The 26,375-nt window shown below is 59.2% G+C and overlaps 10 protein-coding genes across 10 annotated transcripts; 5 read left to right on the top strand and 5 right to left on the bottom strand.

The window, feature by feature from the left end:
- Window positions 1-1,018: 1,018 nt before the first annotated feature.
- Window positions 1,019-1,663, bottom strand: P884DRAFT_192621 (uncharacterized protein; the record flags this gene model as incomplete). Its single annotated transcript, XM_069437691.1, has 1 exon — window positions 1,019-1,663. The coding sequence occupies one exon, from the start codon at window positions 1,661-1,663 to the stop codon at window positions 1,019-1,021; it is 645 nt and encodes a 214-aa protein (XP_069300336.1).
- A 452-nt stretch (window positions 1,664-2,115) lies between these two features.
- P884DRAFT_282600 (RNase P subunit p30-domain-containing protein) lies at window positions 2,116-3,628 on the bottom strand. The gene has a single exon (XM_069443607.1). It carries the CDS (start codon window positions 3,550-3,552, stop codon window positions 2,335-2,337), a length of 1,218 nt encoding a protein of 405 aa, XP_069300335.1. The 5' UTR covers window positions 3,553-3,628; the 3' UTR covers window positions 2,116-2,334.
- An 812-nt stretch (window positions 3,629-4,440) lies between these two features.
- On the top strand, window positions 4,441-5,405 carry P884DRAFT_255125 (uncharacterized protein). The gene is made up of 2 exons (XM_069440958.1): window positions 4,441-4,627; window positions 4,720-5,405. The coding sequence occupies exons 1-2, from the start codon at window positions 4,484-4,486 to the stop codon at window positions 4,921-4,923; spliced, it is 348 nt and encodes a 115-aa protein (XP_069300334.1). The 5' UTR covers window positions 4,441-4,483; the 3' UTR covers window positions 4,924-5,405.
- A 586-nt stretch (window positions 5,406-5,991) lies between these two features.
- On the top strand, window positions 5,992-8,109 carry P884DRAFT_193087 (uncharacterized protein; the record flags this gene model as incomplete). The annotated part of the gene is made up of 3 exons (XM_069437727.1): window positions 5,992-6,024; window positions 6,092-7,472; window positions 7,577-8,109. The coding sequence occupies 3 exons, from the start codon at window positions 5,992-5,994 to the stop codon at window positions 8,107-8,109; spliced, it is 1,947 nt and encodes a 648-aa protein (XP_069300333.1).
- A 533-nt stretch (window positions 8,110-8,642) lies between these two features.
- P884DRAFT_236647 (uncharacterized protein) lies at window positions 8,643-12,928 on the bottom strand. Its single transcript, XM_069440001.1, has 2 exons — window positions 9,727-12,928; window positions 8,643-9,665 (listed from the first exon to the last, which is right to left on the bottom strand). The coding sequence occupies exons 1-2, from the start codon at window positions 12,765-12,767 to the stop codon at window positions 9,017-9,019; spliced, it is 3,690 nt and encodes a 1,229-aa protein (XP_069300332.1). The 5' UTR covers window positions 12,768-12,928; the 3' UTR covers window positions 8,643-9,016.
- An 847-nt stretch (window positions 12,929-13,775) lies between these two features.
- Window positions 13,776-15,192, top strand: P884DRAFT_255120 (uncharacterized protein). The gene has a single exon (XM_069440957.1). The coding sequence runs from the start codon at window positions 13,790-13,792 to the stop codon at window positions 15,077-15,079; it is 1,290 nt and encodes a 429-aa protein (XP_069300331.1). The 5' UTR covers window positions 13,776-13,789; the 3' UTR covers window positions 15,080-15,192.
- On the bottom strand, window positions 15,193-16,141 carry P884DRAFT_327133 (vacuolar protein sorting-associated; the record flags this gene model as incomplete). Its single annotated transcript, XM_069445514.1, has 3 exons — window positions 15,982-16,141; window positions 15,661-15,897; window positions 15,193-15,583 (listed from the first exon to the last, which is right to left on the bottom strand). Exons 1-3 carry the CDS (start codon window positions 16,063-16,065, stop codon window positions 15,194-15,196), a joined length of 711 nt encoding a protein of 236 aa, XP_069300330.1. The 5' UTR covers window positions 16,066-16,141.
- Window positions 16,142-16,380: 239 nt separating this feature from the next.
- Window positions 16,381-18,995, top strand: P884DRAFT_255118 (Noc2p family-domain-containing protein). The gene has a single exon (XM_069440956.1). It carries the CDS (start codon window positions 16,450-16,452, stop codon window positions 18,871-18,873), a length of 2,424 nt encoding a protein of 807 aa, XP_069300329.1. The 5' UTR covers window positions 16,381-16,449; the 3' UTR covers window positions 18,874-18,995.
- Window positions 18,996-19,129: 134 nt separating this feature from the next.
- On the bottom strand, window positions 19,130-21,732 carry P884DRAFT_296850 (uncharacterized protein; the record flags this gene model as incomplete). The annotated part of the gene is made up of 2 exons (XM_069444451.1): window positions 19,130-20,584; window positions 20,644-21,732. 2 exons carry the CDS (start codon window positions 21,730-21,732, stop codon window positions 19,130-19,132), a joined length of 2,544 nt encoding a protein of 847 aa, XP_069300328.1.
- Window positions 21,733-23,162: 1,430 nt separating this feature from the next.
- Window positions 23,163-25,841, top strand: P884DRAFT_217047 (uncharacterized protein). Its single transcript, XM_069439332.1, has 4 exons — window positions 23,163-23,353; window positions 23,895-23,961; window positions 24,020-25,526; window positions 25,602-25,841. Exons 1-4 carry the CDS (start codon window positions 23,322-23,324, stop codon window positions 25,640-25,642), a joined length of 1,647 nt encoding a protein of 548 aa, XP_069300327.1. The 5' UTR covers window positions 23,163-23,321; the 3' UTR covers window positions 25,643-25,841.
- Window positions 25,842-26,375: the final 534 nt, after the last annotated feature.

Genomic DNA, 26,375 nt, shown 5'->3' with positions numbered 1-26,375 from the left:
CCGCCAAGACCCCTACTACGCGTTCCTCGCCGGAGGGGATCCTTATCTCAATTTTGCGTTCTCCTCCCAGCTTCTGTCGTCTTGCCGTCATTTCTGTGAGCAATTTTGCCTCACCCACGTTCTTTTTACCACGAGTGCCCTTCTCTTCTTGCCCCTGGCGGTCATCGACGTGTCGATATCCCAGGTCCCTTTTCTCTCTCTCTCTCTCTGACATCCAGCAGTGCTAGGTTTCGTACGTCTGTACCGCCCTCGCCACCTAAACTTTGACTTTTCATCGACCGGACTCCCTTCATCGTTCTGGTTTTTATAGTTTCGACATTCTTTTTGCATCTTCACCCGCTCACAACCAGCAACGGGTCTCGTTTGTTAGTCGAGCGATTTACCACGTGGGCTGACGGCTGGCTGAATACGCCCATCTCTGTTTTTTTTTTTTTTTTTTTTTTTTTTTTTCTCCCCTCCACACCCGCCACCCTTGCATACTCGGTCTGCTTTTCTCCTTGCGCCCAGTACTGCTGCGATTTCAAAAGCATCTTTTTTTTTTTTTTTTTTTTTTTTTTTTTTCTTAATCAGCTGCTTACTACTACCACCGCCACCACTAGTAGTACTATTACTACTACACTACTACGGTGCCCCGAAGACCGAGGACGGTGCGAACCATCCAAGTTGGGAAGGAGGTCAGAATGTGGCCCCATGTCCCATACCTAGCAGTTATTCTGAGCTCCGCGTCGCTCGCTCAGGTAAGCAAGATGTCTTGGAAAGAATATCTGTATAAGTCGCTCACTGGGGCCTAGGCCGCGGCGTTCAGCCGACGACAGGAGGTCACGAGCAGCCCAAACCTAGCCAATGGCTTTCTCGAAATTATTAGCCGCATTGGACTTGGCGCGACTGTCACCGAAACAGTTCGGCAAACCATCACGGTTGGAGGCGGCGGCGGCGGCGCGGGTCTTGGGTTGAACGGGACAGGCATAGTCACCGTAACCGTCACAGCCCCGGCATCAACCGTTACCGTTTTCCCAGGTCAAGCCAACGGGGCGGTGGACGGGGTGTCGGGTACGGGAGGAGCTCCGTCTTCGGTGGTCGCCAGTGGCGGGGTTGGTGTCACGGTGATCCCCGTACCAGAAGGGGCCCGGATAACCAGTTCGGTTGGAAACCCGCCGGCTGCTCCTTCCAGTGCCGCCGACGCGAGTTCGAGCTCGTCTTCTTCTCTGGCGTCGCTGCCGACGCAGGGAGGGACAACAACCGAATCGGGACAGGCCCCTCTCCCCAGCCCCTCGGACGCTTCGACGTCCTCAACCTCGCCGGCACTCTCGTCTTCTTCCCAGGTTTCCCAAACCAGCTCGGCCAGCACAAGCGTCCCTGTCGTCGGCGCCCCCGTGTCCGACAGCTCGGCCGCCTCCTCGTCGACGACGACGCTCGCTCCCCTTCCCAGCTCGGACAGCTCGGCCGTCGCCTCCTCGACGTCGCTTGCTCCTCTTCCCAGTTCCGATAGCTCGGCCGCCTCCTCGTCGACGTCGCTTGCTCCTCTTCCTAGCTCCGACAGCTCGGCCGCCTCCTCGTCGACGTCTCTCGCTCCTCTTCCCGGCCCCGCCAGCTCGCTGACCAATACGCTCGTGCTTCCGATCGCCGCTCCTACTGTCAGCTTTTCCGGCGCATTCGGGGGCATCCCCGGCCTCGTGCCGATCCAGTCTGCCGCCAACCCCCCTTCGGCCCCGACGACGCCGCCTGTTGCGAATGGTGCGGGCGCGGGCGCGGGCGGGGGTGCCGGCCCCACAATCAATCTCTCGGGCCTGACGCTATCGAGCCAGCTCAACCTCGGGAACCTGGTCCCGCAGGCTACGGCCTCGGTCGTGGTGGTCTAAAGCCTCGATGCGCGGGACAGACGAGAAGTGAGAGAGTAAAGCAGGAAAAATAACTGGAATAGAAAAGCCGGGCCGTGCAGACTATACCCCCTTCTTCGTTTCTGATTCCATGGCCGGAGACCCTTCGTTGTTGTTGTATTTCTGTGATTTTGCCTGATTTGTACTTTGTGTCATATGCTCAGGGAAACGGCAAGTAATTTTGTTTTTTTTATTTTTTTATTTTTTTTTTCCATTTGATATGTAGATAGCATTAGGTGGCCATCCACCATGGCCCGGTAGAACCGGCATGTCTATATATTTGAGAGCAAGACCAAGAACAAGAGCAAGGTGTCGATGGTCTCCAAAGTCATTCCGCCCACCAGCCACGTCTATAGGGGTATCGCAATGCCAGTCGATCAGCGAGCCGGCCAGCCGGGCAGCGGGAAGTTGGCACAGAAACAAGAAAAGAAACGAAGAGTCGATGGTATGAGACTCGTCATGCCTTTGCCTGGGCAGCCTCCTTCCTCTGTTTCTTGGCCTGCCTTTTGCTCAGTTCACCCTGCTGGCCGCTGCCACCACCACCACCACCACCACCACCACCACCACCACCACCTCCTCCTCCTCCTCCTCCTACAGCACCTTTGCCTTCACCATTCTTCCTCTTCTGCCCTTGCTGACCTTGTTGTCCTTGCTGCTGCTGCTGCTGCTGCTGCTGCTTCCCAGCCTCAGCACTCGCGCCCTCGGCCGGCTTCACAATGTCCACGACGCCGCGGAACCCGCGCCGCTTGATCCCCTCGTTCACCACCACCGCCCTGGCGCCCTCCCCGAGGGCGGCGAACCCCTTCTCCGGACCGAGGCCCCAGACGGCCAGCAGGTTGACGACGTCGGCGGGAGCGCGCAGGCCGAGGGCGCCGCGGGCCTCGCTGCTGACGACGACGCCGCGGCCCTTGGTGGCGCGGACCAGCGCCTGCAGGTTGGCGATGAAGTTGGCCCTCTCCCTGGGGCCCGGGCCCGGGCCGGCGGCGTTTCCTTCGCCATAACCACTACTGCTGCTGCTGCCGCCGCCGCCGCCGCCGCCGGTGGTGCTGTTGTTGTTGTTGTTGCCCGGCAGCGCCTGGGCGTAGCAGATCTCGAAGCGGACGCCGCGCTGGACGGCGGCCATGGCGGTGCGGTGGTGCAGGTGCCAGCCGAGGTGGGACGACAGGTCGAGCGAGACGAGCGCGGGCGGGTCCGTCGTGCCCAGGCAGGCCCAGGCGAACGACTTGTCCGACGTCGGGCGCAGCGCCAGCACGTCGTAGGCGCGCGCGTAGTCGGCCAGCCGGTAGTTGGTCGTCGACGGGTCGCTTATGACCAGGGTGGCCCGGCGGAGGGTGATGGGGAGCGAGGAGGAAGAAGACGAGGAGGAGGGGGAGGAGGGGGAGGAGAGGGAGGACGTCGTGGGTTTGGATGGTGGGGGGCGGTTTGTTATTGTTGTTGTCGAGGCCGATGACGATGATGATGATAATGGGCCGCGGCCGCCCGGGTAGGAGGGGTGTGGGGGGGTGAGCTGGGGGACCGGGTTGGTGATCGGGTTCGGTTGGGTCGGTATCGGGCCCGAGATGATGTGGTTGAGGGCGACGACATCGTAGCCCAAGGTTTTGGCGAACTTGAGGGTTCGCTCGAGGTCCGCAGCGGGCACCCCCGGGGACCAGGCAATGTTGAGGTCGTAAAGCATGATTCGGTTTTGGCAAGGTTTGGGAGAGCTTTGGGGGGCCCCAGGTCGCGGTCTGCCTGTGCTTGAATCTCGGATACGCGAAACTTTCAAGAATTCGTGGTGGGGCCCCCAAGATCGCCCGCTGCGGCTCGATTGACAGAACCACTACTACTACGGCCCCACAAGGTTGCCACCCCGCCAGCTCCACTATGTAGCTCAGCAGGCTCCTTCCCATGCCAACCACTGACCTCATATCTCGAGCCTGCTCCCTTACTACGTAGATTCCCTTATTTCTTCGTCCAGAATGCCCGAGGAATCTGGGGAAGGTTACTGTCTAGAGATCTTGGTGATGTGACGTTCAACAACGACAACAACCTGGGCAGGACCCCCACTTTCCTGGAATTTCAGACTGTTCTGATACATAGACTCTCAGGCCGTTGGGTTTGCAGCGTAGCTCAACTTTTTTGGGACCAAATATTTGACTAGGTATCGCAGTTGACGCGTGTGGATTGTATGTGCTATGGGTACATACATCCGTGCATACTGTACCATCTAATACTTTTCCAGGGCCTGCGGAATACTCTGGTAGTTAACCTAGGGACGTAGTGTAGGTACTTTGTCCCACTTTTCCCGTGTCTCGGCATGCTCGCTGCGGCATACCGATGCCAAGTCCTCCTAATGTCCTCGGGTATAGCCACGCCTGTTCGAGCTGCGGACAGGTCCGTTACGTATGCCAGAGCTCGGCGTGCTCGGTCCATTTTCTCTTAATTTCCGACCTGTACCTCTTTCCAACCTGCCATCTAAGCCTCGTACAACCCAAACCCAACCCAAGTCGACTTGCTCAGGGGGCCTTTTTGATACTCCAGTTCATACACGATCCGTTCCATCCTGACCGAGCGCATCACCCCACCATCTTGAACAGCACGTCGACCGACACGTGCCTTCCGCAACCATGTGCATCATCTTCACCTGTGGCGAGCACACCTTCCGCAAAGAGGTGGAAGGCTACGAAGGGCTCATCTGCCGATGCAACAACTGCGGCAACTACTCGGGTTCGGTAACCAAGTCGCATCCTTGGTTCACCTTTTGCTTCGTTGTAAGTTGGCGCTCTCCCCTCCCCCCGCGTTCGAGATGGGACCACGGGCGCGCATTTCACCACCGCAGCGCTAACTCATATTGTCGCGCCAGCCCGTGCTTCCCCTGTCGATAAAGGGCTACGAAGACGTGACGTGCCGAATCTGCCACTTTGAGCAGCCCCTCTCGCACCGTCCCGACGTCCAGGCGCTCCGCGGGCAAGGCGGGCAGGGAATATACATGCAGCCTCCGCCTGGGCCACCGCAGGGATGGGGACAGCCATCGCCGAAACCGAATCAGCCGATGCGATATGGGTAGGACCGAGGTTGACAGAGGTGGACTGCGGCGGGGGAAGATATAAAGTATAAGGGTTCGGTTGCGACACGCAAACGCCTCCGGCTACAAGATACCAACCAACCAGGTCTCCCTGGCGGGGCCAGGAATGTGGCGCGTGAAAAGGCGATAGGGGTTACGGTATGGCATTGACTGAAGGCTAATGTCGCTTTGGGAATTGACTAGTACAATGGGAAAGGGATTCACCTGCCTGCTCGCCGTGTCCAGGTTCCACCAGAGCCTAGAGCAGGGCCGACGGGAAGAGTTGACTAAGCGTCATCCATGCAGTCGGCATACTATGAGTAGGACCGTCGTAGATTCAACCTGTGGCGGACCCGAATGCTGATCATGCAGATATTTCGTATATGTTTTAGAGTTAAGCGTTCATGCGCAATAACGACCTGCCCGTCTCGGTGTTTACCTCGAATGCTCGAATGGGCTGGCGTCCGCTGTTTTATTGACCTGAGAGTGTACTTGTAAATACGTATGCCCGTACAGAAGGTAGAATTCTCAAGTGTATAATCCGTAGACTGTATGGTATGCACGCCACGGCAAATAGCAAATACGAGTAGTAGGTATGGGTCCCGCGTGGTCCGGCTCCCATGGTCTGCACGTCAACGTATGTATCGGTACGAATCCCCGGTAAGTTACATGGTTCGGGTGGGGGTGATGTGGAATGACGTCGCTTGGCCTTCCATAATCTGGGGAAATGGGGCTAAGGTTTGTGCAACGTCAATTCGACCAACAACCCGACCACCTCCCGCGCCCCCCCCCCCCCCCCCCCCCCCCCCCCCCCCCCCCCCCCCCCCCCCCCCCCCCCCCCCCCCCCCCCCCCCCCCCGCCTCCACCCTCGATCCTGTACCGAGGTGCAACCCAGTCGATACGCCGAAACGTCGACGAGCATTGCGACTGCCGACGGTATGCCCAAGGGGCGCAACAGGTAGACTCTCGAGTTCAAACCCGTCGTGACGTTCAATTGATCAGGAACGGCCAACACTTCACGACAAAGCTCAAGACCATCCAAGAACGGCTTCGTAGCAAAACCCCATCAGCATGGCCTCCTCAAAGAGAGGGCCCTCGGTCTTGGTATGTCATTTCCCGTAACAAATGGGTGCCACGCCGAATTGAGGACGGCATTCCTAATGCTCGCCAGGTGACCGACTCCCGAGACCCCCCACTACCCCGCGGCACCAACCGCCCACGAGCGGCGACCGGCCCTGCGCGCCCGAGCACTCGCCTGATATCCGTCGACAACGTCCTGCAGTACTCGTCCGACATACCTTCGGGTCAGCCTAGGGGTCCCGCGGGACAGCGTCCGACGCGCGCCGCGGCCATGCGCCGCAACACCCAAGGCAAAGGCCTCCCGACCCTCGCCTCCGCCCGCACCGGCCAACAGAATGTCCCCTCGCGGACCACAAAAGTGAGCGAGAAGCTCGTCTTGATCCCCGAGGCTCCCGAGAGCCAGGACGAAGAAGCGGAGGGCGACGACGAGGAGCTGGCACGGCGGGCGTCGATACTGCGCGCCGACGACGAGGACCGGCCGCTCAAGGACGAGGAACTCGACGTGCTGAGGAAGCGGGGCGGCATCCGCGGGAAGAGCTATGCAGAGCGCCTGCCCAAGGTCCAGCGCGGGGAGAAGGTGTCGCGCTTGACAGCCTACTGCACCGCCCAGTCGTACAAGATGCAGGCGACGGCCGACTTCTTGAAGACGAAGCACGAGGCCAAGATCAAGCTGTACGACGACTGCCTCTATACCGTGTACCACCTCCCGCTCCTTCCCGGAGTCGAGGGCTACCGGCTGAGGAGTCGCCCCGTCCTCAAGACGCCGGGGACCGGCAAGACGGTTCTCGATCTCGAGATCGAGCGCAGCGAGCGCAGGGACGAGCACGAGGGTCTCTGGGACGAGTACTCTTACGGTGCCCAGGGGCTCGGCGACAGCCCGATTGCCGGGCCGCTGCTACAACATGTGGGGAGCGCTCCCGAGAACCTTGAGCCCTCGACGGGAGGAACCGGCGGCGGCGGCGGCGGCGACCAAGCCCCGGGGCACGTGGGAGTCAGCCCGATCAACCGGCTGGTCCCCGACGCCAAGAACTTTGGCGAAATGTTCGTCTTCTCATACGGCGTGGTCGTCTTCTGGAACTTCACCGAGCGGCAGGAGAAGGACATCCTGGCCGACCTCACCTTTGCCGAGCACGAGACGGGCATCCCCCTGGTCGCGGGGCCGCTCGACGAGATGGACTTCGAGACCGAGGAGTTCCACTTCGAGTACAGCCCGGACGTCAAGCGCCCGCGCGTCTTCAACGACATGATCACGCTGCTCCCCCGCTCGGACCACATGGTCAAGCTGACCATCAGCCACGCCATCGCCCAGAGCACCAAGCTCTGCTTCTTCGAGGCGCGCATGTCCGAGACCATGCTCAACGCTCAGCACGTGCCCAAACGCCTCGCCCTCACGGGCGAGCTCAACATGACGCGGACCGAGATTGTCAAGATCCTTGGCCGCCTGTTCAAGAGCCGGGTCGATATCAACCTATGTAAGCATCTCCTTTCTTTCTTTCTTTCTTTCTTTCTTCCTTCCTTCCTTCCTTCACGAGAGTTGTAGGCCCAAGACTGACAAAAAAAAAAACAACCCCCCAAGCCTCCAACATCCTCGACGTCCCTAACTTCTTCTGGGACTCGGAGCCGACCCTGCACCCGCTCTACGTCGCCGTGCGCGAGTACCTCGAGATCGACCCGCGCATCCGCGTGCTCAACGAGCGCTGCCGCGTCTTCCTCGACCTCGCCGACATCCTCGCCGACAGCATCGCCGACTCCAAGATGAGCTACATCACCTGGATCATCATCTTCCTCATCGTCATCAGCATCATCGTCACCGTCACCGAGGTCGGCCTGCGCTTTGCCATCCTGTCGAGGGAGAAGGGCAGGGAAGGAGGAGGCAGGATAGGGGTCGGCGTCGGTCCCGCGAACGGAGGTCCCGGCAACGTCATTGGCGGCGGCGACGGCGACGGCGACGAGCCCCAGCAGCAGCAGCGTGACCTGCGCTGGCTCGTGAGGGAGAACAAGAACGTGACGCTCGAGGAGCTGAGGCTGTGGAGCCGGGCGCTGAGCGAGCGCGAGAGGGCTGCCGTCTGCGGGGCGGACGTGGTGGGTAAGACGTTTGCGGGCGTCTGAAGACAAGGAGGAGGAGGACAAACAAAAGGGCATAGGATGGTGTGGAGAGCGGTTGGGGGGGGTTGATTCGACCTCCTATCTATTGTACAACATTGTATCAAAAAAGGAAAAAAAATAAAACTCTTGTTGGTGCAATAGCGGCGCCGGGATGGTGGGTTGGAAAGGGGGGGGGGGGTGGTTTGGAATGGACTGGCGGATGGTTTGCTTGGGCATGCCTAACTACTCTTAGACTGGTAGCGCATAGCGAGGCGTTTCTTGGGTTACGGCTGGATGGGAGGTTGGTATGTACATACATACTGTAGGGACGTCATAATTTACCTAATGGATGAGCCTACTACCAATGTGCCGTGAGGCGAAGACGTAACCCAAGATCAACTGCGTGTCCTGTGTCGTTGGCCTTTTCATGATGCGTGTCTAGTTCCCCTCCAAATACAGAGGGTTGCATTGTCGACCGCCGGCTGTCGATGAGGTTGTCTAGACAGCAGATGGCAGCCAGGACTGGCTCATCAAAAAAAAAAAAAAAAAAAAAAAGGCACAGACCGAGACGGGTTCGAGCATCCGGTTCCAGCCAAAGAGAGCAACAGGCGCTGTATGAATGCATGAAGCGTATGCACGCAAATAAATCGAGTATACCCTGGAATGAGCACAACAATACACCTAAGCCGGAACGCCAATCCAACGACCTCTCCCACCCAAAGCGGCAGAGCGCCCAAGTGAATTGCGCGACCGAGCGCGCTGCTGTACCCGAAATAAGTGACACTGTCCGTCTGGTCCGGCTCAGTTCCTATGCATTCTCACCACCCTGACAACCAACCGCCGAAAGCAGAAACCACCCCCCATCAACCCATCAACCCATAATTACAAAACAATACAGTAGGCAAAGTAACATGCAAAATGCGTCTCCGGTCTAATTCCACGCCTTCCAGCTCTTGGACAGCGGGCTTCCGATCTTGGGTGCAAATTGGAGGCTCTTGCGGCGGGCCGCCATCAGCCGCATAAGAATGCGCTCGTCCTTCTCCTTGCTGAGGATGCTTTCGCCCAGCTCTACAAAGGCTGTGCGCTTCGGCGGGCAGGTGCGCAGAAGCGCCTCCTTGCGGTCGTGGTCGTCACCGTGACCGAGCGGGTCCTCGCTGTCGACGCTGCCCACGCTCGACGGGGTGGCCGAGCCCGGGCTAATGTTGGCAACGAAGCGGGCAATGGCCTCGGGCGCCGGGGTCTTGGGAACCGGTGTGAGCGCACCCCACTCGGTGTGTTCGCCTCCACCCTTATCGTCGTTGTCATCGCCGCTGTCCGAGTCATCGTGGTCGTCGTCCTCATCAGAATATTTCTCCGGGGATCGAACCCACAGGGTACTGGCGCGGCGGTTGTTGGCAGGCGTATTTGGCGCGGTTTGCGAGCCGCGAGAGCTGCGCACGGGCTGTGGCACGAGCATTCCGTTGAGTTTGGCGATGGAGCGCGGCTCCATGCTCTTACGCCGACGAGCACCGCCGCGGGGGACAAGCGAGGTGTCGACGTAGTACGGGCTCTCGTCGAGCCACTGGTTCTCACGCTCGCAGCTGGGAAACCCGTTAGCACATCCGCGAACAGCAGATCTGTAGAAAAGCATTTAATACTCACTCCAAGACCCAGCTGACACCCACACATTGCACTAACCCACCGCTCTCGCGTACCTTTTCCAAGGTGCGCTTGCCGCCGTCTTTGTAGACTACGTGGGTGATTCCGACTCGCGAATCCGCTCCCGATTCCGACGAGTTGTTGGGGTTCCATGACCACGTCTTGACGCAACGCGCGCCCATCTGGGTCAGAAGCTCAACAAAGATACCACTGGCATCGGCACCCTCGCTGGTGTGAACATCGACAAAGACCACGGCACCTTGGAGAAGGGCAGGGTTAAGATCCCGCCGGGGCGTCCGAGCGGGTGTGCCCATCGTTGACCAGATATCTGCCTTTTGGGGCGTCACTGGCAGACTAGGGTCGGCCCTCCCATCGACCGACCGATCGTCGAGAGGGTCAACGTCGCCTCCCTTGCAAGGCGAGCACGACGGGGCCGTGGCATTCCTAGTTAACCGCTCGGTAGGTCTGGCAGCCGGAAGTCTCGAGACGCTGTAGCAACGGTTTTCTTGCCTGGGCTGAGGCGTGGATTCATCGGCGGGTTTCAGGGGCACCTTGGCAACGGTGTGCACCTCGCGACGACGAATCGTGCGCTGGGGGGTTACAGGCGGGACCGCTGACCCAGAGAGACCATTGCCTGAGGAGGCGAGCGTGGGATCAATGGGGATCGCGTTCTCGTCGCCATATTCTTGACTGGCTTCCGAGTGTGAGTCATCGTGATCCTGGCTGCCGTGGTCGCCCTGTTCCTTTTCCATGAGCGACATCTCATTTGCTTCCGCGGCAAGCTCCATATCCTCCTCGGTAAACGAAAGGTCTTCCAGAACCGCATGGTCGTCGTCGTCCCCCACCTCGGTGGCTGCATCTTCTTCGGCGTCCATGCTTTCAGGCCGGACGTGCATCTCATCCTCGAAAAATGTGTTCTGGGGGGCCTCAGCTGGAGCCGACACCGCTTTCGGCATGTGATCGGCTGTTGGAGAATCGGTCGCCAGACCGGCAGGCGAACCGTTCCTGAGAGGCGTCGGGCCAGCAGTCCACCCACTCAACTGCTGGGCAAGGGGTGTGAAGTCCAGGCCACCATTCTTCGGCGTATTTTTAGCAATGCTGAGGCTGGAGGACTGCCACACTTTTGATGAATTCGCTGGACCGGGGCAAGGAGTGGCGGGCAAAGCACTGAAGGCAGAAGTATACCTGCTTTGTCTTACAGGAGAGTCGGAGTCGTCGTCGTCAGAGTCCGAATCAGCCAGGTTGCCGTAGGGATCAAGATCCTTGGCGCGCAGTCCAAACATGGGATTGGTGTTCTTGGGAGACGTTGGGGGAGTGGTGCTGGCGGAGTCCGCAGCAGGGTGTTCGGCGGACGGCTGGTCCACAACCATTGGCTCTCCTTGGCCTTCCGTCCCGTCGTGCTCTTGGACATCCTCCTTGGTTTCGGCCTGATCCTCTTCTGCTTGCGCTTGGGCTGTAGCTGCTGACGCTGTCGAGGCGGGAGGAGTTAGCGTCGGGTCTGCATCCCGCGGCAAAACAGCCGACAGGCGACCAGGAAAGTCGAGTGTCGTGAGCGACTCGTGGAGCATCTCATTGTCCGCGGATTTGTCCTCTGTCGTGCTGGGTCGTTCCTCAGGACCTTCAGATACCTCCTGAGGCGAGGGACTGGCAAGGAGAGTCGGTTTGGGGGCCGGACTCCGGTCCGTCGGCTCCTCTTCTTCAATGGTCCTGGGCAAAGGCTTGATGGGGGAGATAGGAGGCCGCTTTGCTGGAGTTGAGAGGAAGGAAAGCTTGATAGGTGTTATACCCGACCCACTGCTGCTGTCGGTCCCATGTGGATGTAGGTTGAGCGGCTGTCTCTTTGCAGGCGACTGCAGAAGCCCCGTCTTGCTCGGGGCTTGGGTTGCCTGTCCCTCGGTCTTTTGCGCAGATGCAGGCACAAGACCTTCGACGCGCCTCGCCGGCGATTGGATGCTGCCTTTCCACGGAGTCGGCGGCAAGCGCTTAGCCGGACTCGCCAACAGAATGTTGACCTCCGTCTCGGCCTGCTTGACTCCGATCGCGTTTTCGTCGTTTTCTCTAGCAGAGACCGGCGCATGCACCGTTGTCGGCTTGGCGCTCCTGGTGGTGGGCTTGATGGGGAGCTTCTTGAACGGCCTGACCGGGATATTCTCGTCCATACCGAGCTCATCGTCCGACTCAACGCAGTTCATCGTCAGCTGATTGACCTTCTTAGGACTCAGCGGCATTGGCTTCTCCACGTTCTCGCCCGATTCCGTGTCTGGCGCTGCCTTGGTCTTGCGGCCCGACCGGGTAGCCGTAGCAGATGCTGCTTTGCGAACCGGCTTCCCGCGCAGACCGGAAGTAGTGGCGGCGGCGACGGCGGCGATTGTCGTGCTGGAGCCCTGCGCTGAGGTCTTGGTGGACGCCTTCCGTGCGGCCCTGGAGGTAGGCGCGACGTTCTCCTTCTCAGGTTCCTCAAATTTGACCGTCTTCTTGACAGCCGACTTGGCTAGGGGCTTCGCGGTAGTCGTCACTGTTGCCGTACCGGTTGAGGACGCAGGCCTGCCACGGGACGCCTTCTTGACAGGTTCAGCGGCGGCACTGGTGGATTCGTCGGCCGTCTTCTTGGTGCGGGTGACCCTGGCAGCCTTCGCCGGCTTCTCTGCGGAAGGTTCCGCGGCCTTTTTCGGCCTCCCACGGGCGCGAACGGTCGTGGGAGGTGCAGGTGCAGGTGCAGGTGCAGGCGCAGGTTCGGGCGTGGGCTCTGGCGCGGGCTGCTCGACAACAACCTTCCTCGGACGGCCGCGACCGCGGGTGGGCTTGTCGGCAGCAGCTATGGTTATCTTCTTTGCCGGCTGCATCTCGTGCCCGTCCTCATCGTCGTCGGAGGGGCTTTTCCTCTTGAGTGTTGTTCTCGTTGTCGCCGTGGTGGTAGCTGCGCTGCGGGCAGTCTTGGCCTTGGCAGCAGGCGTGACGACGCGAGCTGACTTTGCGGCGGGCTCAGATGTCTTTGCCGCAGAGCGCGCGCGAGTCATCCTCTTTGGCGGCGACTGCGCATCCATCGTGGCCGATTGCTGGGGTTTGCTCGGCCTTGATATTAAAGGGTAAATGAAAAAGAGGGGGGGTTGGATTCCAGGGAAGGGAAGGAACTCCTCCTCGATTCCTCCCCAGAGCTAAAAGACGGTAATGAGCGGTGATGGAATTGACTGTTGACAACAAAATCGGATGGGCTTCAGTCGGTGAAGGGCTTGTTTGTGGGGATGGCAACTGCGACCTGTTGATTTACTCACTCATCAATGCGTGTCGTTGCCTGGGAGACGAGGTACGTGCACTCGACCGGCTTGGCATCCAAGGGTCAGGTGCCATTGAGTGCGGAGTCTCGAGGTGGCGCGTTATTAACATTATTTATTAACGGTTGAATCCTAGGGTTAGGGTGCACTTTGGAGAACCTTCGTATCTTGGGCTCAGCAAGAGACTTGTAGTCGCACAGTTTGCAACAAGACACCTTAAAGCTCTCGGAAGTTCGCATATGAGTAAGGACTGTCATCTTGGCAGTATCTTTCTTGTCTGGTTATCCAGGCCAATTTTCTTACCGGAAATAACAGAGCGTGTTGCAGCGACCGAAGATCTACTCCTCATGAACTTCGTTATTTAGAGTTTTGTGATGACCTCACGTCGAAGGTTGGATTGGACTATCCTGCTTTGAACTGGTCGGTGCTTTGAGCACTACTCGTTGCAGATGCGCTCTTGAGCCCCAGTCATGTCTATCGATCTCAATTGGGAGACGGTCACAGGCGGCCCTGACGGGCAGGAGCTGGCAGAGCGAATCCGGGATTTCATTCACACCAAGTTTCAGTCGGTGCCGCTGCCGCGGTTCATCAAATCGGTTACTGTACATGATTTCCAGTTCGGCACCATTCCCCCGGAGCTCGAACTTAAGGACGTCACCGACCCGCTGCCGGACTTCTACGAGGACCACGTCGACTCGGATCTGGCCTCGGACGACTCCGACGGCGAAAACAATGGCGCAGACAGGATAGCGCAGGCACAGGATGAGCGACGCCGGCGGGCAGCCGAGTCCGAGATGCTGAGCGGCGGAGGGCGCAATCTCGGCCATCTCCCACCGCACCTGATGTTCGGTGGCCCCGGCGGGCCCGGGCCAGGAAGCATGCGCAACGGGGACACGGGAGGAGGTCCCACGATGATGCGAGTCCCTACACCCGGAATCCCTGGCGGGACGTCCAACCTACATTACTTCCACTCGCATCTGGCAAGCGGCCTGTCGGGGACACAGACACCCCTCGCCGCGGTAGCCGGCGCCCACCACCTGAGTACTGCAAACTGGCTCGATGGCCACGGACACAGCTCCTCGACGCCCAACCTACACCGCTTTGCCAACTTCGTCGGAGCTGACACCAGTCCCCGCCGTTACCCGGAATCAGGACACAGCCGAAACCCATCTCAGAGCTCCATCTCCGTAGCGGACTTGAGCCCAACTGTTCCAACCGGCAACGGCAACCTAGCGCCGCCCTCCTCGTCATCCAACAACAACAACAACAACAACCTCAGCCTCCCCTCTCTCCGCGAAAAGCACAGTGTCTCGACTCTAGCCCCAACTTCAGCGGGCGCCTCCCGCCCTCCGACCCGCGACGCGACCGGAACCCTCATGAGTTCCGCCGGCGATGACAACACCGGCGGGGAAGCAAAACCGAATCAGCCGCAACAGCAGCAGCAGCAGCAGCAGCAGCAGCAAGAAGACCGCCAGCCGCGCCTGCGCGAGCGGCGCGTCGACGACATGCAGGCCGTCTTCCGGATCCGCTACGCCGGCGACGTCAAGCTCCTGCTGACGGCCGACATCCTGCTGGACTACCCGATGCCCAGCTTCGTCGGCATCCCCGTGCGGCTGAGCATCACCGGCCTGACCTTTGACGGCGTCGGGGTGCTGGCCAAGATCCGCAGGCGGGTGCACTTCTGCTTCCTGAGCCCCGAGGATGCCGTCGCCGCTGTCGGGAACGACGGGGAAGATCTCCCCGGGGAGGGGGAGGAACGGGAGGAAGAGGAGGTCCCGGAAGAGGAGGGAGGGAAAGAGCAGCCCACCGTCGGCGGCCCGCGGCACCGACGGGGACGGACGGCGGCGGGGTCGGGAAGCATCGGCGGTAATAGTACGAGTGGTAGTAGTAATAACGGCCGCGGTAACACAAAGCCAGGCGGTCTGTTGCAGGAGATCCGGGTCGAGAGCGAGATTGGGCAGAGGGAGAGCGGAAAGCAGAGCCTGAAGAACGTGGGCAAGGTGGAAAGATTTGTGCTGGAGCAGGTCAGGAGGATATTCGAGGAGGAGTTTGTATACCCGAGCTTTTGGACATTTTTGGTATGAGACAGCGGGGCGTTCACGTACTGGATGGGATGGGGAAACAAGAGCCAAACCAAGAGGGGATTGGGATGATACTGGTTCACGGCGGGTCGCTTGGGAAGAAGAGTTTACACGGTGTCATGAGAGGATACTCTTGAACCCTTGATACGCCGAGTTGATATCTAGCTCCAACTCCCGCGCTTGCTCCTCGCTCAACTCCTCGGTCGCCTTCATCTGGTTCAGCGTGATGAGCCACTGCACAATCTTGCCCCTGCTGTCAAAGTCCCGGTCCGTCACTTTGTTGACCGACTGGATCACGTCCGTCAGGAGCGGGTGGAGCTGGTCCTTCGCCAGCAAGCCCAGCCGGAGCGCATCGAGGAACGTGATGAAGTCCTGGGTCGCCTCCAGGATCAGGGCGCCGCTGGTGTTGCCCCCCGCGGCCGGCGCAGGGGCGGCGCCCGAGATGGCCGTTACCGCCGTCGAGGGCATGCCTACCCGTATCCGCTCTGTCGCACGGGGCACTTCGAGCTGTTATCGTTGAACCGTCAGAATCCCCTCCCTTTTTCTTGGGTGAGTCGGGATCAGCGGCGAGAAAGCGAACTCACATCCCACTCGGCCTTGAACTCCTCCAGGCCCACGAATGCCTTTGCGACCGTCTCGTCGGCGAGCAGCGACTTGTACTGCTTCAGCGCCCGCTCGCAGATCTCGGTGTATTCGGCCTCGGGGATGGCATCTTTGAGGAAGGCCTTTTCGAGCTCGTCGATCGTGACGATGATGCTGAAGATCTCGGCCAAGGAGTCTTGAAGATCGCGTTCGGCGCGTGTCTCGGCGAGCTTGACCTCCTGCATCGTTTCACATAAGGTCAGTCCAGCGGCCGGGGAAGAGGATCGATGACAAAGGCGGGGCTCTGCTGGGGCGCGGCAGACCTCGTCGAGGTTTATGGTGGCCGACAGCGTGGAATTGGGGACATAGCTGTGCGGCGTCGGTGCATATGGCTGTCGCGGTATCATCCTGGCGATTTCGGGCTTTCGTTCCACCAGCTCATGGCGGGACGAAGGACGACGGCATAATAACAATAACCTTGTGTTGCAGCAGCAGGGAGCTGATACAGCTGAGTGCCACCTCTTAAGGGCGATAACGCAAGCGGTGGGGCTCAAGCGAGGGGCAGCTAGCTGCCATTGCCTGAAATCGCTAGGCCGCTGACGGACTAACGTTAGTGTGGGAAGGCGTGCCGATAAGACCGATTGATAAGGTCCCCTGGTCTTGGATGTGCGGAAAAAAAGTTTAGGATTTCGAGGACTCTCTATCGAGGCCCCTGCCAAAGCGAATCCGCACCACCGATTGCTCGATCGGCCACCTCGAACTCCGCCGTTCCCACGCAGTTGTCGCCCAAGATGACGGCCGCGAAGAAGAATCTCAAGGCGACCAAGAAGTTCGAGAAGAAACATCTCAAGGGCGTCCTGGAAAAGAGAAAGGCGGTCCGGAAGATCAAGCAACGACAACAGCTCAAGGAGAAGAAGAAGGCCAAGCGCGCACAAGATGAAGAGTTCTACAAGGGGCCCGGAGGCGACGCCAATGGCGAGAGCAAGGCCTCCAACAACAACAAGAAACTGGGTGCCAAGGCTAGCGAGATGAGCGTCGACGAATTCTTCAAGGGCGGCTTCGAGATCCTCGACACCAAAACCAAGGACAAGACCAAGTCGGCTGCAAAGCTCGGGAAGCGCAAGCGTGGGGAGGCCGATGCACGGGAGGACGATTCAGAAGGCAGCGGGAGCGAACCCGAGATCTCGGACTTCGAGGAGCCCGTGGTTAGCGACAGCGAATCCGACGGCGATGACGCTAGCGACGAAGGCGACCTGGGTATGTCCAAGAGCGCCATGGAAGCGCTCGCCGAGAAGGATCCAGAGTTCTACAAGTTCCTGAAAGAGAATGATCCGGAGGCGCTGGATTTCGACGAGAACGCAGATCTTGCCGAGGTCGATGACCTCAGCGGCAGCGAAGACGAGGACCAACAGCCCGCGAAGAAGCAGAAGAAAGACAAGAAGGCCGCCAAGGAGCAGCAAGAAAAGGACGACAGAGAGCTTACCCAAGCCATGATTGCCAAGTGGAAAGCCTCAATCGAGGCGACGCATTCTCTCAGAGCCGCTCGGCAGGTCGTCATTGGCTTCCGCTGCGCGGCCCACCTGAACGAGAGCGACGAGGAGAACCCGCAACGTTACACCATCACGAGCCCAGACGTGTTTCATGATATCGTCGTCCTCGCGCTCAGGGGGATCCCCGAGGTCCTGCAGCACCACGTCCCGGTCAAGGAATCCGCCGCGGGCAAGGTGTACGTCCAGACCGAGGGAAAGAAATTCAAGACGCTGTCGATGCTCATCAAGAGCTTTGCCGCCTCCGTCATCTGGTTGCTGGGTACGCTGTCGGACGAAGCGACGCTCAAGCTCACGTTATCGGCGCTTCAGCCACTGCTACCATACCTGCTCTCGTTCAGGAAATTGTTGAAGCTCCTGATCAAGACGGTCGTTGCCTTCTGGTCCCAGTCTGCAAGCACCGATGCCACCAGGATAACGGCTTTCCTGGTAATCCGTCGTCTAGTCGTGATCGGCGACAAGGCCGCCAGGGAGGTTGTCCTCAAGGCCACGTACCAGGGCCTGGTACAGGGCAGCCGCCTGACCAACGCCAATACCATCCAGGGCATCAACCTCATGAAGAACTCGGCCGCCGAACTGTGGGGTCTCGACCAGACCCTGGGCTACACAACCGCCTTCACGTCGATCCGCCAGCTCGCCATCCACCTCCGCAACAGCATCATCAACAACAAGAACGACTCGTACCGCGCCGTCTACAACTGGCAGTACGTCCACTCGCTCGACTTCTGGTCGTGCGTCCTCTCCGAGCACTGCAGCCCGCTCAGACAAGCCGAGGCCGGCAAGGAGAGCCAGCTCAAGCTGCTCATCTACCCGCTCGTCCAGGTGACGCTCGGCGCGATGCGCCTCGTCCCCACGGCGCTCTACTTCCCGCTCCGCTTCCACCTGATCCGCTCCCTCCTCCGGCTCTCGCGCGCGACCGACACGTACATCCCGCTGGCCTCGGCCCTGCTCGAGGTGCTCAACTCGGCCGAGATGAAGAAGCCGGCCAAGTCGTCGACGCTCAAGCCGCTCGACTTCTCCGTCGCCTACAAGGCGCCCAAGTCGTACCTGCGCACGCGCGTCTACCAGGACGGCGTCGCCGAGCAGCTCGTCGAGCTGCTCGCCGAGTTCTTCGTCCTCTGGTCGCGCAGCATCGCCTTCCCCGAGTTCTCCCTCCCCGTCGTCATCAGCATCAAGCGCTGGCTCAAGGAGGGCCGCAAGCCCGGCAGGGGCAACAAGAACGGCAAGATGGCGTCCGGCCTGGTGCTGCTCGTGCAGAAGCTCGAGGCCAACGCCCGGTTCGTCGAGGAGAAGCGGGCGCGGGTCGACTTCGCCCCCAAGGACCGCGCGCAGGTCGACGCCTTCCTCAAGGATTTCGACTGGGAGCGCACCCCGCTCGGCGCCTACGTCGTCTCGCAGAGGAAGCTGAGGGCGGAGCGGCAGAGGCTGGTCGAGGAGGCCAGGAGGGAGGAGGAGAAGAAGCGGAAGGAGGAGGAGAGGGAGGCGTTGGAAGGCGGTGATGGTGACGGTGGGGAGAGTGGGGATGAGAGTGCCGAGGAAGAAGAAGAAGGAGATGAGGACATTGACGGGGCCGAGTCGGAGGATGAGGGAGAGGAAGAAGAGGACGAAAGCGAAGGGGAGGAGGAGGAGGAGTCCGAAGAAGATGAAAAAGAAGAGGAAGAGGATTAAATACCTGTCGCCGTCCCACCAGCAATTGGCGAACCTTAGAGCGCATCTGCGCATGTTTAAATTAACGCTTGCGTGACTCTTCAGGAACAAAAACGAAATTACAATGTTCGCTGGGCGCACCATTCTTTTCTATCATTATTATTAGATCCAAAAACGTGGCTATCTGATTTACTCTGCTTTCCAACACTCCTTCAAGTGCCCTTCTCTCTCTCACCTCCAATTCGGATCTTCCTCGAGAGGGGTCGGGTCACAATATTCAAGGCCATCGCTCGTTATCCACCATCTTGATTCCCATCCCACCCTCCTCGTCACTGTCGTCGTCGTCTTCAATACCGTCTACCGCGCTCTGGCTGTGCGATGTTGGAAGGTGATGCGCCGGGATCTGCGATGCGGGCACCGCGGGGGCAGAAGCGGAGGACGCCGCAGGGCCGGGCGGGACGTAGGCTTGCAGAGACTGGTCGGGCACCTGGGGCATCATGAACTCTGTGCCGGGATGTTCCCGAGGCGCGTGCTCTGGCGGCTCTGGGCTCTGCCGGGCGGCAGCGGGTTGCGGTGTGGGCGTGGAAGGGGACGGTATTGCCGGCGTGCGTTGAGCGGGCCCGCCGGAACTGCTCGGCGACTCGAGGTCTAGGAGGTCCCGGCCGGCCGCGACGGCGGACGGTCCCGGCCCTGTGGCTGCCGTCCGCTGCTCGTTGCGTTGGGCGAATTGCGGCTGGGAGCCCGGCGTGTGGTTCTGAACCCGCGGTGGAGCGGGCTGAACCCCTTCGGGATGGCCCGTGATGTTCAAACCGCCGAGATCGATGAGATTCGCGTTCTCCTTGTCCAGGCCGGGGAGTTTGATAGCATCCTCGTCTTCCTCAATGGGACCCGACGCGCCCTCGAAGACGGGAATACCGCATCTGGCGAGGATCTTGCCGATGAGCTTGGCGTACCGCATGTGTCCTTGGACTTCTTCGGTCAGGTCGAGGTTTTCGACCCCCTCGATGTCCTTGATCTCCTGTAGTCCGGCAACGCCGAGCTGAATGGATGTTGCACGATAGAGGAAGGCGAGCAGGTAGTCATTCTCCGAGTAGGCGTTGAACAACTTGCCTGACACTACGGTGCGCATCATTTGCCAGTGCTGTCTGTTCGAGGGGACGGGGGCACCGATGAAGACGACCGAGTCGACCAAGCCAAAAGCGCGGCGCGCGGCCAAGGACCGGAGGCATGAGTAGATGACCCGCGCCCCCAGAGAGTAACCAATCAGGGTGACTGGGCGCTCGCCCTGGACCTTGTTGATCAGAGCATCGGCCAGAATCTCGCCCGCCTTCTCCGACCTGTTCTTGGCGAGGCTGAAGGGGTTGTCGACGGTGGAGGCCATGGAAAGCATGTAGGCAGGCCACAGGGCCGACCATAGGGTGGCCAAGACGGTTCTCTTGAGGACCTCAACCTTGACCGCGTTCCAGGCGTAGGAAGAGACGAGATCCCGCAGAGACTTGCCCAGCCCAAGGAGGCTCTTCATCTCGTACCGTAGGGCGAACGCCTCCGAGTCGTCACCGAGAGCGCGCCACGGCTTGGTCACATCATCTTTCGTACCCAGCCATCCGTTGATGCCGATGGTGACCCGGAGGCGTCTGTCTTTTTGGCTACTGCCGCGGGTGCCCCACTCGTCTTTCAGGGGAATGAAGCGGAAGTCGTCGACTTCCCTGGCATATCGGTCCACCATCTCGCCCTAAAGCCGGACGGTTAGCGTGAGCCTGCATCTCGTGCGTGATGTCGACCGCGGCTTACCGTCATTCTCGCGCCGAAGGCACCGAACAGCGTGCCAACCAGTGCTCCGTTCATCCAAAAGATGCCCAAGAAGGAGGCAACCCCGCCGAGTCCTACAGACCCCATGATTCCGCCGATCGCGCCAGCGACGACGGGAGCGGCCAGGCCACCGGTGACACCGATCAGCGCGGCGCCGGCCACGGAGGCCAGGCCGACCTTCCAGTACCGGCTCGCCTGGTTCTGTTGCTTCCGCTTCTCGGCCTCGGCCTCGGCAGACATGGTCCCCTGCTGCCTCTCCGCCTCGGCCGAGCGCTCGACCAGAGACACCGCGATCTCGACCTCCTCGGCGTTCAGGACGGCCAAGGGCAGCTCCAGCGCCGAGGTGAGATACACGGCCAGGGCCCTCGAGTGGGCCGAGTAATGGCCCGTCGACAGCAGCACCAGCAAGACGCAGCTCAGCGCCTCCTTGCGGTCCTCTTCCGGGATCGTCACCAGGCGGGTCGGGATGGGGTGCCAGTGCGACTGCAGGCGGGCCACGGCGTCGCCAGTGTTCTCTTCCTGTTCCTCCGTCTGCCCTCTTCCGCCCTCGGTCTTGGCCCCGTCCCCCCGGTCATCCTCGGGCCACGCATCCCGAGAACCTAACAGGTCCACCCTTCGGGTGTCGGTGGAAGAGCCGGTATTATTTTTCTGCTCCTGTTGCTGCCGCTGCTGCCGCTGCTGCGCGGCGATTCGTTCGGTCCGCTTGCGGCGTTCCTCGACAATGGAGGCGTCGTCCGGGGTCGAGAGCAGCTCCTTCAGCTTGGCCAGGACATCCTTGCGCCAACCGTCAAAGTGCTCGACTGCGGCGGCGCGCAGGCGCACGAGGGCCGGGTTGGGCGGAGCGGCATCGTTTGCTCCCGCTGTGCCAGCGGGAATGATGATACTGTTATCGGCGGACGGGTCGACGAGCAGCGGAGCGGCTCCCTGGCGGCCTCCTCCTGCTGGCTCGTTAAAGTCGAGCTGCGAGCGCATATAGGCCGTGATCTCGACCAGCAGCGTGTATAGGGCCTTGCGCCGGGCGGGATTCAGCACCGTGAGCACCTGGCGCGGCTCGCTAGCGAGGGGCGCCATGGTGCTTTTTCGGCCTTACTTTCTTCTTCCCCCCCTCCTCCTGGTGTCTGGGTATCCACAAAAAGACTTCTTGTTGTTTCTTCTTCTTCTTGTTCTTCTACTACTACTTCTTCTTTGTTGCTGGGAGGAGTAAATGGGCTGTTCGACCCCTCGGGGTCAAGTGTCACTTTTGCATTTCAGAAGGATTATTTCGATTCTGCTCCTTGCTGGAAGTCGCGGTAGGCAGTAGCTGCAGGCGCAGGATGGCGGGTTGCAGCAAGCGCGAAGGCTCATCAGCCTACTCCGTATTGCGCTGCTTTAGGAAGTACGGACGTATATAACGTTAAAGTCGTAAATTGAAAAGCTGTAACTCCATGAAAATACGAGAAGGCTACACGACGAGGAGGGTGGTATGCTTTCCCTTCCCTTTCGACAGACATTGAGCGTTAACCGGGTATCGCAAAACTAACTAGCGGACCGAAGTTAAGCGATGAGGGGTTTACCTGGTGATGCCGGCTTTCTGCTGCATTCCCAAGAGGATGACTTCGCCTGGAGCTCCCCAGCTTGCGTTTTACTACGCAATCCACGATGATGTTATATAGAGTATGTACTCCGTATATTTGTAAGTCTGAGAAGAGCGTTGCGGCCAACGTTGAAAGCGGAATGACGGGAGGGGTGGGGCGGTGTGCCAATCAAGAGAATTCGACGGAGAATGGGCTTGTTGCCTGAGGTTCGAGTCGGTGGATCGTGGAACGGAAAGATCTGTTTGGCTGGCTGCCCTCGGCAAAACCGTCCCATAATCGGGGCAACGGTTCGATTGGGGCCAATGAATCGAATCATCAGCGCGGTCTCGGCAGGCAGCGACCAGTTTCCTGGTTCTCCTATCGAATGAGAGCATCAGCGTGAAATTTGGGGGGTGTGCACATGTACTCCGTACTTCACACTGATGATCATGACGGGGAGAAGATTTAAAAGAATAAAAAAAAGCCCTAGACACTGCACCATCGAGTCTCATTCCGAAATTTAGATCACCCCATCTATGTCGCCCTTTGGACCGTCCGTTTCGCAGTATTTAGTTAGCTTCTGAAATTCGTAAATGAGCTTTGTAATTTGTACTGCGGCATGTATGTACAGTACATACATACCACAGACGGATTACTTGTAGGTAGGTACGCACATACACTGCTGTGGACCGTGAGTGGTGTTCCAGCAAGTCGGACATGTAATAAGCGACGCTAAACCTTACTCTGGTAGTTCATCTGCGACCCTGCAGATTCCGAATCCAGACGAAGCACCCACTTGATGCCCGAATCGTGCCAGGGCCGTCATCCGCGGCAAGACCTCTTGGCACTCTTAACCCCCGGCGGCCCGCCTTTCTGGGTTTCCAGGTTGCTTCCGCACCGTGCGTTCCGAGACCTGGGCCTCAGGGAAGGCGGACGAAGCTCCCCAAGAATTTTTCATGATCTCCCCTTTTCTTTCAAAAATCACCCTTTGCTCGGGCTTTTGATTGGGCTTTTGATCGGATCAAAAGCCCGTTTTCGTCAATTTTCCCAGCATTGACTCGGCGGGCGAATGATGCCTGCAACCGTCATGCCCCAGGGCCCGCACTAATGCTCCTCGACATGTCCGACAATGCCTATGTGTGAGTTTCGGTGGCCTCCATCCTCTGGGCAGCTTGGCGATGGTTCCAGCCTCCGGGGGGCTCGCCCCGTCGCCGAGCCAAGCCTTCTGCCAAGCCCCGGTAGATTGTCTCCAACCCCAACCGCTAACGTCTCGCAGTCCTCAATGAGATTCGCAATGTCGTGTATGTGTTTTTTTCTTCTTCTTTTCTTTCCCTCTTATGGAACCCCTAATGTTGCTGGGTAGCTCTGCCTCTCAATGCGTAGATGCTGCTGCGCGCCTGTTTGCGGCCGACCGCGCCAACCGTCGCCATCGTCAAGTCTGCGCGCGTAGCGTTCGTTGTCGACCCTTGAGGGCTCGTCCATTTTCCTTGTCACCGTCCTCCCAATCATTTTTCAAATCATGCATTTTCATCACCTTTTTACTTATTTTATATTTTATTTTCCCTTCCTTCTTTCCCTCTCCTTCTTTTGTCATTCTTCAAACGTAGCATGGACTCTTGGCCCTGCCACGCGCGACGATCGAATGCGGCTCCGCTGATGATTCTGCAGTCTGTTGTTCAGCAACCCATCATGGAAGGGCGGCGGCACGGTCTCGAGCACCGTCATCAGGAACATCACCGCGTTATCGGTAAGTCCAAGTGGCCGGAATGCAGCTATTAGCGGTCTCCTCTGACGGAAAATATTAGAGCGACTTGTCCTACTCAGCTCAGTTCTTCGGGAATACCACGACACTCTCCTCGAGGTTTGCCTCTATCGCGAATGGCGTCATCTCGGGCTTGTTGTTTGTCCCCGACCTTCCCGATGGCGACTCCTGTAACTGGGAGACAGCGCCCCACGTGCCCGCGTCCGCGGTCAGACTGGCGGATCTTCCACCGATGAATTTACACTTGATCGCTATTGCACCCTGGGTGAATGACCATTGTTCAGAAGCCTACTTGAACGCCGCTCGGATCACTCCGGTGCAAGCCTTCCTCTTCTACCAGCCGGGAACCGGCTCTGATTCGCCGCCGCCCGCCGACGCCGATGACTGGCATATCAACGGCGGGTCCAACTGGATGAAGCGAGCCAGCTTCCCCGTCTTCGCCGTATCAGGCACGGTTGGCGAAGTCGTGATGCAGCATCTGAGTCTGTACTCGGGGAACATCACGGAGGTGCCGTACGGCCGTAACCTTACCGACCGCTCTCTGGCTGACTCTGCCGACTACCTCCGAATCTGGACCGAGCTAGAGATTCGCTCGCCGCCGTCGGGCTTCGAGACCTGGGTCTACGTTCTCATCATCCTCGCCGTGCTCCTCACAGTCATTACCGCCACGTCGCTGCTTATGCACTGCGTCCAGGCCTGGCGGCGGGTGAGCTTGCGACGCCGGGTCATATCTGGAGAGGTCAACCTGGAAGCCATGGGTATCCGGCGTCTCACGGTGCCAGTGAGCCACATCAAGCAGTTTCCCTTGTTTACGTACCATTACGAGCCCGAGGCCATGAGCTCACCAGTCTCCCCACCACCGGTTAGAGCAACCAGGGCTCGGACTCAGACCGGGACGAGAACCGGCAGTGTAAGTCTCGGAGACAGCTCCGTGGCGAGTCAGGCGGCGCGGTTCGACGCAATTACCGGGCCGGGCCTCAGTGGGCCATTCACGGTGTTCACCACCGCTACGGATTACCAGCCCAACTGCGAGATCTGTCTCGAGAGCTATCAAAATCGAGTGACAATCATCCGCGAACTCCCCTGCGGCCACATCTTCCATCCCGAGTGCATCGATGAGTTCCTTCAGGAGATCAGCTCCCTCTGCCCCGTTTGCAAAGCGAGCATGCTCCCAAAGGGGTACTGCCCCAAGATCACAAACGCCATGGTGCGCCGGGAACGCGCCATTCGGCGGCTGCGTGGCCGTGTGGAGATCCAGGACGACGGCGAGGACTCAACCCCGGGGGATCTTCCAGGCCGGTGGATGGCCACTAAGAGCCGGCTATTCGGCGTGGCAAGACGCGGCACGCCGTCATCTTTCTCAACCGAGCTCAAGGACAATAGGCCAAAGCCCGAAACGAGAGGATCGCAGCGCAGTCAGCCACAGCCGCGACCCGATAACCGGCCAGATACGGACCCTCGAGGAGGATCACCCATGGCCCTGGCGAGGGAGCGGATGCGCGAGTTAGCCGGGTTCGAGCCGGACGATGAGGACGCCAGTTTGACTATGTGTAAGATATACGCTTATCCCCACCCCCTTCTCCCAAGCTAATTTAGATGCCTCTCGCTAACCAGCGTGCATGCAGGGCAACGGTTACGCACGAGGATCTTCCCAGGCTTTGATTGAATGACACCGGCCTGTTTTGGCGATCTCTAGATGATGGGACCTGCTTTGCAAAGCTTGCGCGACGGCAGCAAGGAATGCGAGATACCCTTTTGGATTTTACTTTTTTATGTTCGTTGGATCTACTTTGTTGCATGTCGTAAGGAGTCCTGGATGCAATAGAGGAAATCGGGCTTCTCTGCCCGTACTTACCAACCTGAGCTGGGTTGAAACACCTGAGTTCCGTTGCCACGGACCCTGCTAGCTCCCTCCGAGTCACTTATCAACGAGACTCACCGGAACGGGCCTTTCCGTAACCAAGCGGAACTGACTGCATATTTATATACAACTTGAAACCCCGCTGCATAAAATCACTAGACAGAGGATGTCAGATCGTACATAACCGGTCATTGACGCCATGAAACACCACCGAGAAGCCCATCGGATACACATGTGGCGATACCACCCCGTCTGCCCTAAGCTAAAACGCCCAAAGAAAGCCCAAAGAAAAAAAGATACATCCTAAGCAAAATCACCTGACGCCTAACGTCTCTCCTCCCACTCCTACTCCCTCCAGAAATAATAGCCTCCAAGCAGCCCGGCCCACCAAACAAACACAGTCTCAAGGGAAGTCAACAAGAGAGAGAGAGAGAGAGAGAGAAGAGAGCTGAGACCGACTCGTCTGTTTCTTCTCCACCCCATTCCTTGCTTGCTTGTCTTTGCTTTTCTCTGTCGCGTATTTCCTAGTTTCCCCCCC

Source organism: Thermothelomyces heterothallicus (genome assembly GCF_042370625.1).
Source record: "Thermothelomyces heterothallicus CBS 202.75 unplaced genomic scaffold P884_scaffold_3, whole genome shotgun sequence".
Taxonomy (NCBI): domain Eukaryota; kingdom Fungi; phylum Ascomycota; class Sordariomycetes; order Sordariales; family Chaetomiaceae; genus Thermothelomyces; species Thermothelomyces heterothallicus.
The sequence above is the reverse complement of the archived record's forward strand: the minus strand, read 5'-3'. Positions and strand labels throughout refer to the sequence as shown.